At 37.2% G+C, this 16,799-nt stretch overlaps 1 protein-coding gene across 3 annotated transcripts in view; it reads right to left on the bottom strand.

The window, feature by feature from the left end:
- Positions 1–16,799, bottom strand: part of Lrch (Leucine-rich-repeats and calponin homology domain protein) — a 67,879-nt gene that overhangs the window by 20,026 nt on the left and 31,054 nt on the right. For all 3 annotated transcript variants that reach the window (XM_089740485.1, XM_089740484.1, XM_028182711.2), the window contains exon 3: positions 574–806. In XM_089740485.1, coding sequence (XP_089596611.1) covers positions 574–806 — 233 coding nt within the window. The remainder of the gene's footprint in view (positions 1–573; positions 807–16,799) is intronic.

Raw genomic sequence — 16,799 nt, forward strand, 5'->3', positions numbered from 1 at the left:
TTAAAAATCTAAAAAAATATATTGTCTTTTATGCTATGAATACCGGAAACACACATGAGTCTATCTATAATATATACACGCAATTCTCGAATACCAAAAATATTCTCACAGATACTAACTCTGTCAGTAGATCGAGCCCGTACCACTGGATCAGTGATTCTCAACCTTTTATTTGTTGCGGCACATATTTAACGATTTTAAAATTTGGCGGCACACAAAGAAAAAGATTTAAACTATTTATTTTCTAAAACACTGCATAAAACGTTTAAAAAAAACCATTAACTATACGAAATAAACTAATATATGCTTTAATAATATTTAAACGTTTAAAAAGGGATTAATTACAATTTAATAATAAGAAAATTTTTATTTGATATAATTTAATAATATTAACATCATTATATATTGGCAAAATTTGGCGGCACACTTTTGAAATTTCACGGCAAACAAAAGTGCCGCGGAACAGTGGTTGAGAATCACTGCACTAGATCAACGATGCGATGAGCCACATAGCGAACAAATGCAATTAGAATTACAAATTCACATTTCACAATATAAAACACGTATACTCACGCAACGGAAGCAATCCCAGCTGATTATTACTGAGGTCGAGCGCTCGCAGACCTGAACAATCTCCGAGGGTCATCGGAACCTGCGTCAGTCTGTTGCTGGAGGCGTCCAGTTCAGCCAGTGACGTCATCTTACCGATCTCCTTGGGAAGCGTGGTGAGCAAGTTGTCTTGCACGAGGAGGACTTGCAGTGGCATCTGACACACCTCACGCGGTAATTCCGTCAGTTGATTCGAACTGTAAAAAGGCCAAAAAAGTAAGATGAAAGTGTATATCATTTAATTTCCGATATAATAATAAATTATTCCCAAAACTATCGCAAGGTATTCAAGGCTCATTTCTATTATACTAGTGGTCCCCCCGGTAGTCGAAATTCGACTATAAATAATTAAAATTATAAGTTTGTACATTATTATGATTCTATTATCAAAGACTATATTTCTAGATATCTATAAGATCTATAAGACTAGATTATATTTCTATAATCACAGATTTCGCCAAGACTACACTTTAGACAAATATTAATAAAGACAAACAATATTTAATCTATTCTCAATTTAACCACAGACTATGAGCATTATAAAAATGTCTTGTTTTATCGATTTAATGTATTTTTATGCATAATTAAAAAAAAATTTAACAATCTGCACTACTTCTTTCTCTATATTCTCTATAATTGTGGGAAATTTCATACTCCTACGTCAGCGCAATTTTCGTAAAAAGGGATACAAAGTTTTTGCTTCACGTATTAATATATAGATAATGCAAGATTCCTTGGTGTTCAACCACAAAAGCGACATTAAAATTGGGCATTTCCTAGATTATCATTAAAACCTTTTAAAATATATTGCTCTATTTATAGGCAGACAGCGGATCTCACTGCCTACTTGCTGCTATTTTTATTGCTCTTGTCGACAGATGGCCCATGTGTTGATGAGTAATTCTCGATGCTCGGAGTCGTCAGCAGTACCATGGGTACCAGCCAATCCGCTGCCTACCTCTGAAAGTCTGGTTTGAAAAAAGCTACGCATAGGGCTCAGAAAGCACCGAAGAGGTAAGTTCACTCTAAAGACGGATGGTAGTTTGCAGTAAAATGCTATGTTAAAAAAGAGAAGATGGGTTCATCTCAAACAATTCCTTAGATCATTCAGAGTATTAAGTGGCTATCGCCGGCCACACATAACAAGCGAACGCCTGGGCCCGTCTTAAGAGATAAGGTTAAAATTCTCAGTCGTAATGTACAACGGATATCCTGTATTCCAAACCGGAATGACTACTTTGCGAAAAGGAAATAATTTACTCTACCTAGGATACTTTATAATCAATAATCTACCCTACAAATTTCACTGGTGGTAGGACTCGTGAGTCCGCAACGATAGGTACCACAACCCTGCTTTTTTCTGCCGTGAAGCAGTAATGCGTTTCGGTTTAAAGGGTGGGGCAGCCGTTGTAACTATACTGAGACCTTAGAACTCATATCTCAAGGTAGCGGCATTTACGTTGTAGATGTCTATGGGCTCCGCTAACTACTTAGCACCAGGCCGTAAGCTCGTCCGATCTTAACACTACATAGTATAAAACAAAATCGCTTTCTCTGTCCCTATATCCCTATGTATGCTTAAATCTTTAAAACTACGCAACGGATTGTGATGCGGTTTTTTTTAATAGATAGAGTGATTGAATAGGAAGGTTTATATGTATAATAACATCCATTAAATAGTGAAGAAATCAATAATAAATTACAGTTTCCGAAGCGAAGCGAGGGCGGGTCGCTAGTAAGCAATCCGGTCACCGTTCTCGTCGAACCCGTCGCTTGCGACGAAGGGCTCGACGAGTAAATTGACCCTCAGACACAGCCCACTGAGTTTCTCGCCGAATCTTCTCAGTGAGTCGCGTTTCCGATCCGGTGGTAGATTCTGCGAAGCACGGCTCTTGCTAGGGTTCGTGTTAGCAACGTCTTCAGGTTTGAGCCCCGTGAGCTCACCTCCTAGTTAAGGTTACGCTGGAATAGCCTCTCAAGGCTACCTACCAGCTTAGGCAGGTAAAATTATTTATAGCAATAAATAAAAATTTTTGAATGATCGCTGACATAATCCCGTACAAGAAGAAGTCAACGAACCGACGAGTAAACAAAGACATCGTGTATCAAACAAATCGACTGTTATACACTATTTCTGTAACGAAACCTACTTTGAACGGAGATTGCGTGTAATTAGATCGCCACGAACATAAATCGTTCGTCGCTTAACCTAATAGTAAGAGAGCGCGTGCCAAGTGAACACTTATAAACAGTAACGTTTGTGTATAACCGAGCTGTGTGAACGTTGTGGCGGAACGAATGAATGTTTTTCGTCCATGTTTTCACTGAATGCACTCCACATGATCGGGGAATTAGAGCGTCAATAATTGGAATGATGAATTCCTGAACCATTGAAGATGTGTCATTTCACGATGTTATTCCTTCACCGTGGAAGTCAATCGTGAACATTTGTTGAGTACGTATTTCATTAGAAAAATAGGTAGGGGAGCGAGGGGCTTGTTGTAACAGGGGTAAGTAGTAACAGGCCCTTTTCACTAGGATCTTAAACTATATTAGCGTATTTCTTTGACTCGATTTGACCTATAAGCCGCACTGCATCATGTTGCCATAGCCAATGTCCCGCCGGCCAGCGCAATGAGCGAAAATATACATGCACTTCATTTTTGCCAGGTAATATAAAATTGTACTGTCGTAAAATTTTGGTTTGCGTTATTATTATCGCCTAATTTCAAACTTTCTATATCTTATTTACATTCAAATTTATCTATCTCTGATAATGTGTAACAGTTTTTAAGATCGCTACATTGTTTAAATAGTATCTTGATAAACGTTAAAAATCATACCATGGGGTTAGTTGTAACAAAATCCCGGGGCTTGTTGTAACGTGTTACAAGTCTACAAAAAACCTTTTCGCCATCGAAGATTAGACCTATACGAAAGGCGATACCAAGAAAAACTAATACAAATAGCAGACGCAAAATATGAAGAAAAGATAAAGAAAAAACAGAAAAAAGATATCAATATTAAAGAAAAAGGTAAAGGAAAGGGGAAGGGAAAAGGCAAAGGTAAATCAACAAAATCTGAATCAGAATAGTGGTATTGTCTGGTATGTGGTGAAGCTTACACAGATTCAAATAAAGAAGATGGGGTCGAGTGTATCATTTTTTAAGATGTGGGTACTTGTAGAATGTGTTACAGGAGACACTTTATTTTTTATTTGTATTAATTGTAGCTCAGATGAAGACTGAATTCAATTATAATAAAACCCATAAAATGTTAATTCTTATATAAGTGCAATACTTTGTTAGATAGATATTAATAATTTAATTATGTACTTACTGTAATTTAAAAGCGCCATGATGATTCTAAGTAGTGTTTAACTAAATAAAACTGTTAATTACTTAATTTTTAGGCTTAAAAAGTTTGATTTTTGATAACAATTACAAATTACCTACTTTAGAAAGATGTCAATTTTGTTAAAAATAAACAAAGAATTGTCGTTACTACTTGCCCCAAACACGAGGTAAGCTGTAACACCGCACTTCTTCTAGAAAAAAATTGATTGTAAAATAATGACCAATAGTTATGTTATTATTTTTACTTGATTTGGTAGAGGAAGAGTTACAGCATCGATCCGTTTTTATTTAGTAGCAATTTAATCAATGAATCTCAAGATATATTAATTTTAATGAAAACTGTTACAACAAGCCCCTCGCTCCCCTACCCGCCTGCGGGATTCGAACACTGGTGCATCGCTCACCACGAATGCACCGGACGTCTTATCCTTTAGCCTACGACGACTTTCAATATTTGTATAATTCAATTGTTACTTCAACTCCACCGTGCGACAAGCCTCAGTTATAGAGAACAGCTGTCAAGAATGTATATATAATAAACACGAATTCCACGCGACCACGACTGCTCTGCCAAGAGTAACTGACTATGATGATGAGTAGATGTTTAATACTAGATTAGCAGCCATTCATTCGCATTACTTTATAAAATGGAGGATAATACTACTGCCATAACATATTATACGTCGTGTGATAAAATAAATTTGCGTTAATCTAATATATATGTACTAATATTATAAAGCTAAAGAGTTTGTTTGTTTGTTTGAACGCGCTAATCTCAGGAACTACTAGTCTGATTTGAAAAAATATTTTAGTGTTAGATAGCCCATTTACTGAGGAAGGCTATATAAAGGCTATATAACATCACGCTAAGACCAATACAAGCGAAGCACCAACAAAGAATGTTTCAAAATCGGGATTTTTTATTCCCTTTTAAGAGCTTCCGCCACGTGAAGAAACGGTTAAAGTTTCGCTAAAATAATGTATGACAGAATTGTTCCCCTTTAAAAGATCTAAAAAAAAGTCCACGACAGAATATGTCTATAGACGCGAGCACAGTCGTTAGTTCAATAAAACTGCCAAATTTAACCAATACTAAACACACAACAGGGTTAAACCCATTAACCGCGCTACATAAAGAATTCCCTGTATTAAAAAAAAAAAGAATAATATAGAATTCCTTGAATTCAATATTGCTTGAGTTACAATTCAAACTTTCCAGACTACGGACCAAATTAATTTCCAGTCGCCAGCCTTCATTGTGTTTGAATATCTAATTTAATTAGTGCTGGAACAACTCCCGTTGCTAAAGGTACTCTCAGACGGCTACATTCCCGTAAGACGTACGTTTTTTGCCGTCTAGACGCCTAGACATGTTCCTTTGAAGCTCGCTTCAATCACAACAAGGCAGAATCAATAAAGGTCAATGCACTAAGGTAACTGAAGATAGGTTTACATATTTTTTAAATTCGATAGAGCGGTTTTTCTTTCTTTGTTGAAATGGATCGACATGCTTCAGTATAAACATACATATGTATTACGGGCCGGAGTAATGTAGCATTTTTGAATAAGCCACAACGGTTATGGATATGGGTGGGAGTGCTCTGAGGAATTATTCGAGATGATGCCATCATCTCGTTTTTACCATCGCACCGCCCGCCACCGGAGTAGAGTACATCCATACTATTTGGAGCGGTCATCCGCACTGCGTTTCCAGAGGCCTTTTTTGCCACGTACCATCCGGCTATGGAATGAGCTCTCCTCCACGGTGTTTCCCGAGCGCTATGACATGTCCTTCGTCAAACGAGGCTTGTGGAGAGTATTAAGCGGTAGGCAGCGGCTTGGCTCTGTCCCTGGCATTGCTGAAGTCCATGGGCTACGGTAATCACTCACCATCAGGTGGGCCGTATGCTCGTCTGCCTACAAGGGCAATAAAAACAGTAAAAAAAATATCATTTCGATCAATTATTTTTTACTGTACACCTGGTTTCATCAAATATGAGTTTATAGTACATAACAGTGAGCAGCTGCTCGTTAAGTTTAAAATAACAGTCACTAAATTTCCAAAGCGATTTACCGAAACCAGCTTCACGAGATTATTACTGACGTAGTCATTCAATATAAACCCCCTTGAATCCACTTAAAGATGTATCTTTCGTTATCGGCAGGCCATCGAACGTGATCGAGAACACTCTCGGCGGATTATTCATAACGCAGATGTTTGCGAAATTTAGTATAATTTATCAAAAGCATTAAGGTTACTCATTGTTGCTAGTAACTCATATACTTACTTACTTTAGCCAGTGCGTGAGGATGTTTAAAAAGTTCTATGAGGCACACGCATATCGGTATAATCTATCGAGGGTACTTTCATTTTTACTTTTCATCACACTCCATTTTTATTTTTATTTGATTTAGTCATAATTATTTTTAGTGCAGTCACTGGAAAACCTGTGTATGAGGAAAAACATTCAGAGACGTTACGCAATTTAAAAGGCAATTTAGTATTTATATATAGATGCATTGGGATATGGGATATGATTATCGTTCAGATAAAATCAAAGTACAGTTTCGAATGAAAGTGTCATCTATAGTTAGGTTAGTTATGTTATCACCATGGACAACCCGCGGGTCCATCATTTCGATCCGCAGATAAAGAGACATGGCACGCCTTAGAATGAACCATATTCTCATGTAGAAATTTCGAGTTTCAAGGGTAAACAATAACGATGGTGAAAAATTACGTCGTTCGGCGTGATTGGATAATGCAATACACAGTACCGGCTTCGATCTGAATACAATCCGCAATGCTCTGGTCATCCACCATATTCTTCGGCATTTGTCCCTGGTGACTATCACTCATTCCCAAAAGGACTGTATCCGTGTCGTGACGTCATTTAAAGACGATGACGGGTACAGCTGCCGTTTACTTGTTGTTACAATCGAAACTATCAATACACAATCTAAACAATCGAACAAACAAAACTAACGCTTTCATTTTAGTTTTTCTCAAGTATTTTATTTATTGAAGCTTCAATAAATAACCGCATTGAATTCTCGAACATCATTTCAGATTCTTGTCCGTTAAATTTAACGACCACTCGAACGGTCGAGACTGTTGAGTGTCGATTTCGCAACTCAAGTGACAAAGTGCAATGTAAATAAGCTTTCTACGACGATTTTCAACCAGTAACTTAATGAAGTCTACAAGTTACATCACTACATAATAGAGGCGTTTTTTTGTTGTTTTAAAATCGCGCTAATTTTTTGTATGGAATTGCAGTTGTAACTGTTCGAGATCGGTATCTTTTGTCTCAGGTAATATTGCTGCTATCTACCCTTTTTTCGTGACAGTATACTAGAGATGCATTGTCAGGAAAGACGGAAACAATCTACACAAACTGGTCGACGTCGGCCAAAACACGTCATCTCGGATCCTCCCGACCCACTAACGGTGCTTTTAGGTATCCCAAGCACCGGTCATCGTTCTCGTCGAACCCGTCGCTTGCGACGTAGGGCTCGGCGAGTAAATTAACAAACAGACACAGCCCACTGAGTTTCTCGCCGGATCTTCTCAGTGGGTTGCGTTTCCGATCGCGTTTCTGCGAAGCACGGCTCTTGCTAGGATTCGTGTTAGCAACATTGTCAGGTTTGAGTCCCCTGAACTCACCTACTAGCTCGGTGAATGTAGAATAACCCCTCGAGGTTACTGGAATAGATAGTAAAAAAAAAACGGGTGATTACTGGCAAAATATAGGCCAAAAGATCAGTCAGTCAAATGCGGCGTCTATGTTGCTTTCAGGGTAGCCGAAAACAGTGTGTTTAGTGCGTTTTTTAAGTTCCTCTACATTTGCCGCTAGGGACGCTGTTCCAACTCCATACAAATTTAAGTTAACTTACGCGATCGAGAAGATTAAAAAACTCGCACTAAGCACACGGGACGAGATAGCTCAATATCACGACGACGAAACCCATCAACGGAGATGGCCACAGCCCTCAGAAACGAGGAGAACAACTGAAGTTGTCTCTAATCTGAGACAAGAATAGATGTGACGTACGGGCGTTTTCCAATAGTCTGTTTTTGCCGTTTGGGTGCGGAACCCTAAATAGCCGCGCAATTTACTATATAACATCAATTACGATATAGCCTCGGTCCTAGACAAACACAGTAAACTTTATATTGAGTCGTCGTGTAACCTCGACCGTGTGTACACTGTACACGCCCACGTCGAATTACTGGACACGCTGGCAACATACGGCGTACCCGATTTTATTGATGTCGAGGGTCGTAAGTCCCCTTTAGACGAGGGCTCACCGGTTTTCCCGTTACAAACTCATATATACTCAAAATATCTAATCCGAGCTTACTGTGAATGATTCTCCGTAAGTTATTATTGTTGTGAGACAATAAATTTATATAACTATAATTTTCAATAACTTGGCCTGCTATCAATGCGAAGCTGTAGCCTCTTTTATAAATTAAATTAGCACAATTCCTGATTTGCCATTTCAATTCATACCAATGTATTACTTGCTTAATTAATGTATTTTTTTTATTGTGGTTACCGTCGCCGTATGTATCTCAGCAATGCCAGGGGCAGAGCCAAGCCGCTGCTTATCGTAAAATGTATCTATAGATATTAATGCCGATTGCATATTTGAACGATCGCACCATATGATTTCATTACCTACGTAGGCACATATAGTATATTAGTAGTTTAGTAACTTCACAGTTGGCAGTGAACGTGGCACTTTTATGGCACGAGCGACGCATAATATCAACAACGCATAGTAATCTGCCGTCGTAAGCTTATAGAAATAACTATTCATTGTAGGTTAGCTATTTTAATGCAATTCTAGACATGACATAGCCGTTAACAGACATTGGATATTCTTATTGGATAATGAACATTGCCGATGGATAGACGTGAAATTGGTCTACGTAATTATTTATTTTTATTTTATTTTATTTTTTTATTTAAAAAACAATCACGCCACGTTAACTGGTCCCGTGCTAAGTTCGTAAAGAACTTGTGTTACAGGTACCAGATAACGGAAATAAATGTAAGATTTTTATTATACACATACATATATTTAATATACATCCATAACCCTGGAAAACACATTTATATTTATCATACAAATATCTTTCCTTGGCGGGATTCGAACCCGCGACCCCCTTGTGTAGTGACCATGTCACTTACCACTACACCAGACGGTCGTTAAATTACGTGAAAATTACGAAAATTACGTGAAACCTAATATAATCATTAAGAGCCTCCTATGCCAAATAGTTTAGCAATACACTAAATAACGTTGAAAAGGTAAGCATTACTTTTTCAATTTTATCCGTGCAAAGAAGGCATATGCAACATTAAGAATGGCATGTTACAAATTAATATAGCACACTTCAAAAAATCTAAAATTGAGTGAAATTACAATAGGTTATTTTGTTAACTACAGAGCAAACTATTTAAAATCGAATTTTCTTTAGCACTATTTATTTTATATATGTTCGGTACAGCTGTAATTAAAGAAAAAACTATAAAAATTATATAGAGTACGAATTACTAAGCATACTAAAAAATGGATGCTTTTCTCTGTATTACTACAAAATTTATTTTGTAATTTGTTTCCTTGTAATAAGGATGGTCGCACCAACTTAATTCACACGTCAATGTTTCCATATTTATGTATAAATTTTCTAGTCACTTCGGGGGGTTTTAAGTGAATATTATCGATTTCTTAATGAGCCTTCCCTTTGTTTAATTTTTATTTTTCCTGTCTTCTATTAATTAAGCCTTGTATTGTTTATTTTACTAAGTATTAATAATGTTAGTCTATAGTTGTAGCAATGACGGTGTTAGATCAAAATAAATTGCATTGTCGATGTTAGAGCAAGTAATTACCGAAACCGATTTAAAACTACAGTGGCGTTTTGATTAGGGCATGTTCTGTTACATCAACTTCTTCAATAACTGCTCTTATGTTCAATTCCTTTTGCATTAAGCTATTTTGATAAAAAAAAAATCTAACGGAAACTATCATTTTCGTAATTCGAACGCAAAAACGTCATTAGCACGATCGAGGAAATTTTTCCGTGAGACACGCGTGGTTTCGTCACAAAATCGATCGTGATGTGTGGACTGCGGACGCGATTTCGTATTCAACCAATTGAGTTGCACAATTTCGCCATTGTTGTGATGCGTTCCATTTTTTCGAAAGTCGCCCCCCTGATCGTGTGTCATGCGCATGCGTCGGTTGATAGCCGTCACGGTGCGTGCGCTCAGAATGGCCGGACGGACGCTTAAAGCGCGTCTACCATTGTACTAACATTGTTGATGTTGATTTTTTTTGGAATTGGTTAAGATGATACCATTATCTCGTTTTTAACAACGCATCGCCCGCCACAAGAGTAGAGTTCATCCATACTACCTGGACCCACTGCTTTCATCCACAGTGAATTTTTTTTATTGCTTTTGTAGGCAGACGAGCATACGGCCAAAATACGGCAGAGCCAAGCCGCTGCCTACCGCTTAATACTCTCCACAAGCCTTTTTTAAAGAAGGACATGTCATAGTGTTCCGGAAACACCGTGGAGGGGAGCTCATTCCATAGCCGGATGGTACGTGGAAGAGATCTATTTCGCCACGTACTTTTGCTTTGGAATGAGTTCCCCTCCACGCTGTTTCTCGTACGCTATGACATGTACTTCTTCAAACGAGGCTTGTGGAGAGTACTTAATGGCAGGCAGCGGTTTGGCTCTGCCCCTGACATTGCTGAAGTCCATGGGCGACGGTAATCACTCACGATCAGGCCGTATGCTCGTATGCCTAAAAAGGCAATAAAAATAGAATAATAATTGATAAGCTACCATGTACCTACGACTTTCATTCTGAAATTTGGAACTTTATTATTAAAGCGGTCTTTTAATCGATCATCTTAGTTCTATGCACCTTTGAATAATAATTCCTCAGCGTTAGTAAGAATAATTTTCATATATCTACAAAAAATGCTTATGTAACAGACGCGTACAAACCCTAACACAATGTCACTGTCGGTCAACCGTGTAGGTACTGTATCAAGTTCAAGTGTGTGTTTCAAGTACGCACCGTAAGCATTTGGTATCATGTTTATTAATACTCAGAATGGGCATATTCAATTAATCCGAGTTTTGCTGTTTTCAAATAATAAATTTTGAATCAACTTGTCTGCGGATTGACTTTGATCTTGTTAATTCATTTCATCTTTTCCGAAGACGCTACTTAGATGCGACAATCTTTCCATAAAGTTTTAAAACCTTCTTCTTTTTCTCCACCTTATCCCACTAGGTGGGGTCGGCACAGCTAATTTTTCTCTTCCATTCTCTTCTATCTGCCGTCATCTCAACACTCACTCCTCTCTCTCATATCGTCATTCACACACTCCATCCATGTCTTCTTCGGTCGACCTCTTCCCCCTCTACCTTGCACTACCATTTCCATACATCTCCAAGTTTTAAAACCAACGAAATAATATTATAACGCAAAAATATTTAACAGCGGAATAAAAAAATACCTTACGTTCTACGTAGGTAATGCATATTGATTACTAGTCTATACTTATCTATACTAATATTATAAAGAGGAAAGATTTGTTTGTTTGTTTGTTTCGAATAGGCTCCGAAACTACTGGACCGATTTGAAAAATTATTTTTCCATTAGAAGCCAACATTGTCCCTGATGAACATAGGCTACTTTATTTTTATTTTTTTTTATTTTTTTTTTTTGGTTTCATGTGTGTTTTAATGTTTCCGAAGCGAAGCGAGGGCGGGTCGCTATCTATACTAATACTAATACTAATCTATACTAATATTATAAAGAGGAAAGATTTGTTTGTTTGTTTGTTTCGAATAGGCTCCGAAACTACTGGACCGATTTGTAAAATTATTTTTTAATTAGAAGCCGACATTGTCCCTGATGAACATAGGCTACTTTTTTTTCATTTTTTTTTTTTTTTTGTTTCATGTGTGTTTTAATGTTTCCGAAGCGAAGCGAGGGCGGGTCGCTAGTAATATTATAAAGAGGAAAGATTTGTTTGTTTGTATTGAATAGGCTCCGAAACTACTGAACCGATTTGAAAAATTCTTTCGCTGTTTGGAAGCTACACTATTTCCGAGTGACATAGGCTATAATCTTTTTCGAAAAAAAATTAGAGATTCTTACCAAAACTACAATAATGTAACCCAAGGTGTACAAAAATTACCTAAAATATTCTTTAAATCGCGTGTCCTGCGGAAATTATTGATGATAGAATAAAATAATGTACTACGACTTTATAGAACACATTATTATTTATAAAAAGTGTCACGACAGCATATTTCTAACTATTATAGTTATTCCGCAATAAGTGTTTTTTTATTTAAAAAAATAAAACAACGTCAAACATCGTTGAAATTTTTGTTAAAGACTCGAGCGGAGTCGTAGCGGGCCGCTAGTATATTATAAGTTTCTGACTCAGTCCTACTCCGGATACTTAACGGATCTGATGCATCCTGCATATATTTTCTATTTGAACGAAGAAACAAAGCATTTAACAATGAAATACTTGCGTCTTTTGTATAAGATATTGAATAACGCAAAATCAAAGGCTTCCTATGACTTTTTATTGCAAAAATAAGTGAACTAGTGCACGGTTCATCTGGTGTTAAGTGGTTACAAGAAGAGCCCATATATATCGCAACGTGAATGCCGTCAACCAATGAAATACGTACTTAACAATTGTTCTCGATTGATTTCCACGGTGAAGGAATAACATCGTGTAATAAAAATGAAACCCGCAAAATTATAATTTGCGTAATTACTGGTGGTTGGACCTCTTGTGAGTCCGCACGGGTAGGCACCACCACCTTGCCTATTTCTGCCGTGCAGCAGTAATGCGTTTCGGTTGGAAGGATGGGGCAGCCGTTGTAACTATGCTGAGACCTTGGAACTCATATCTCAAGGTGGGTGGCGGCCTTTGTGCTAAACATGTCTATGGGCTCCGGTAACTACCAATAATATCAGATGGCCCGTGAGTTCGTTCACAAACCTAAGCAATAAAAAAAAACCTAGACAAATGACTCGATGTCTCAATTGTATTCTAAACATGGCTGATTCGCGACAAAAAAACGCAAGTTTGCGGCACACACTCAGGCCGGTTTACTACATCGCCTCTACCAATAATTAGCAGTTAGCGATCGCAGTTAGTTGATATAATAATACTGAGTGAATGTCACTGCCCATTCTCCGCTGGACCCCATGGTCTTTTACGACACCCGCGGGAAGAGATGGGGCCCTGCCATGCTGGGACGTGGCCATTTATCAATTGAGCAACTATACCTTACCAATATATTTATAATAGTATTTTTCCTGTAACATATCATACTAAGCTCTTATAAACGTAAACAAATATTATGAATATATTTGTCAACAGAACAATGTAATTACAAAATTCAAAATTTAGAATTCATAACTGTATTCTATTTTGTCACGTAATTATTATAAAAAAACACATATTACAATAGCAATAGTTTTAAAGATTCACGCATTATAACATACATAACAGATAGATATATTGCGTTATTCCGCTTAAATAATACAACAAGATAAAGAAATTATGAGTACATATTATTTATTTATATTTCGTAAAAGTATTGTTGGCTTTCCGATAGCAACAGCGATATGTGAAGACACGCTTTGTAGGTACATACATATAATTATAATAATAATTTATTCGTAAAAGCATATAAGTTGAAATGAATCATTATAAAACCAAAAAGTTATTATTTAAATTCGTTTTTTATTTATTAAGAAGATCGCAGCTCCATATTTAAAAGTGTTCACGAAAGAATAAACAATTTTTCTAAGTATAATATGTACTTGCATATATGTTCACGATTTTGCGAATATCTTACAAGATTGAGGTGATTTTAATAGACAATGTCGTGGTTGCATCTGGTCAGATGCCAGTTTTCTTTTAATGTTTTTATTTTTTATTAACACAACCCACCCACAGTAGCAGTCAGATGACATAGTCGACCTGATTTTCTCAACTGAAAAATGCGAATACTTAATCAACCGCTTCTAATCTAACTAAAACCAATGATGGAGAAATGACAAAAAGGCAAACCATTCTGGTGTTTTTAGTGTTGTGTCCAGTCATGTGATCTTCGGATCCTAATACAAGCTGATATTATTATTATTCACACAATGCGTGTATGAGCTTCAGTAGCCGTATAACATAAACTAACCGCTTATTATTTAGCGGTAGGCAGCGGCTTGGCTCTGCCCCTGGCATTCCTGAAGTCCATGGGCGACGGTAACCACTCACCATCAGGTGGGCCGTATGCTCATCTGCCTACAAAGGCAATAAAAAAATTAAAAATAAAAAAATTATCTTAATCCATATTCTTGCAACAACCTTTAATTACTATTTCTCAATTATAAGAGTTTCTCTTACTCAACAATTAATCAACAAAATATATACAGACAAGTCATTCTTCTATTCCAATTTACAAACATTATTTTTAATAACTGGGCTATGTAATGAACAGATTCTTCAAATGTTTATGTAACACAGTTAGATATTCATATGAGAAAGATTTCGTGGCAAACGTTTGCGTTACTGCTTTGCAGATGAAATCGGACACTCGAAAGCAAAAGTGTGTGGATGTTCGAAAGGCTTTCGTTTTTTTTTTCAAATAATATACTAACAATATATTTTGTGAAGTATTTTTATTGATTCATACAAAAAAATAATTAATGTAGGTCCTTACATTAAAATGTTTTTGACGTTAAAACGTTCTTGAAAATGTTTTAGTGTCGATGACATTAATATCAAAGTAGACCATTTCGAGACGAGAACCCTCTCATCGTGGCCGCCGGTAACTACATTTCCGATCCTGCGGACAGAATGGAAAGCAGTCGACGTCGCCCAAAACACGTCATTTCGGATCATCCCGATCCACTAACGGTGCTTTTAGGTACCTCAAGCACCGGTCATCGTTCTCGGCGAACCCGTCGCTTGTGACGAAGGGCTGGACGAGTAAATTAACCCACAGACACAGCCCACCGAGTTTCTCGCCGGATCTTCTCAGTGGGTCGCGTTTCCGATCCGGCGGTAGATTCTGCGAAGCACGGCTCTTGCTAGGGTTCGTGTTAGCAACGTCGTCAGGTTTGAGCCCCGTGAGCTCACCTACTACTTAAGGTTACGCTGAAATAGCCTCTCAAGGCTATCTATCAGCTTAGGTAGAAAAAAAAAGAGGTAGTTAAATATGTACAAATGTAAATCAACTGACGCCTGACATGAGGCGGGTCGTGCGGCGCAGGTGTCGTGCACCGCTCACTAACTTCGTTTTAGATTGAATCTATAGACATGAACTAGTTAAAATGAATTAATGTTTAACAAATTAATATTAGTAGGAAATGTGATTGTTTTTCGTATCTAATCAAACGGAAATGAGGGTATTCCACCGAGTTGAATGAATTATCCGCACGTGAAGGAACCTTCGTTTGGCCTATTTGTGCCATAAAGCGTATGCGTTTCCGATTAGCAGGATTAGGATAGCCGCTATCACAATAATATTGAGACTGGCGCCTAAAGTTTCAAGCTTGTCGGTCGAATTCACGTATTGATTGATATTTATTTAAGACGATGTGGTTCGTGAACTAATGTAGTTAAATAAAAGCTATTTGGCAAATTCATTACGTTCTCCTCCTAGACATACTCAACAAATGTGCAATTTGTTTACTCCGGAGACAGTACAAATGTAACTAAAACTAAACTAAAAAAAATTATAGTGTAAAACACTAAAGTAGGTAAAACAATTACCAATCACCAGTGTTTGTTCGATTGTCGAACTATCGACCATATCTATTGATCCTTAAAGATTTACTTTACTGAAAACCTTAAAACTCCTAACCAAATATAAAAAAAAAGAAAATCGATTGATAAAAAGAAAAGTAAAAAGGTACAGAACCTTTTGTCTTTGCATATTTATATTTAGATTATTTACAGCGTCACCACCACAGTACTAATTGAAAGTACATACGTGCATTCTAATTCCTAAACCGCGTAACGGTTCTTTTGTCAAGCACTTATCACTTTACCCACGTGCGTGTTTTACCACAGTATAATAAGCATGCAGAAAGTAAAACGTACCTACGACTTTGGATCGAGGTAAACAGAAAACGATCCATACGGTAAGCGAAAGAAGCAACTTAAATTTTATTAAGAGATCTTAATAAAAAGTATACAGAGAATTAGCGCAATTTTTTATTTATTTATTGCTTAGATGAGTGAACGAGTTTACAGCCCACCTGGTTTTAAGTGGTTACTGGACATCTACAACGTAAATGCGCCACCCACCATGAGATATAAGTTTTAAGGTCTCAGTATCGTTACAACGGCTACCCCACCCTTCAAACCGAAACGCATTACTGCTTCACGGCAGAAACAGGCAGAGCGGTGTTACCTACCCGTGCGGACTCACAAGAGACCCTACCACCAGTAAAAAAATCCCCATAAAGTTCTTTTTATTATACGTATTCGTTTAGTATCACGACTGCTGAAAGCAATCCTCGCGGCCATGACATCTCGGTTCATTCACCCCACCCCACTGATCTTTATATCGTCCTAAATATACATTTTTCCTCGTTATCAATCTTATATTAATATGGTAGAGCTTATTTTTACTTGTAACGTGGTTATACAAATATTATGCGTTACGTGTTTTGGTGTGGTTAGACAGCTGTGATAAGAAGTTTTTGATTTAAGACATCAAATGAACAAATTTGGTCGGTATTATGTACACGTCTA

Source organism: Bombyx mandarina, chromosome 04 (assembly GCF_030267445.1).
Source record: "Bombyx mandarina strain Sakado chromosome 04, ASM3026744v2".
NCBI lineage: Eukaryota > Metazoa > Arthropoda > Insecta > Lepidoptera > Bombycidae > Bombyx > Bombyx mandarina.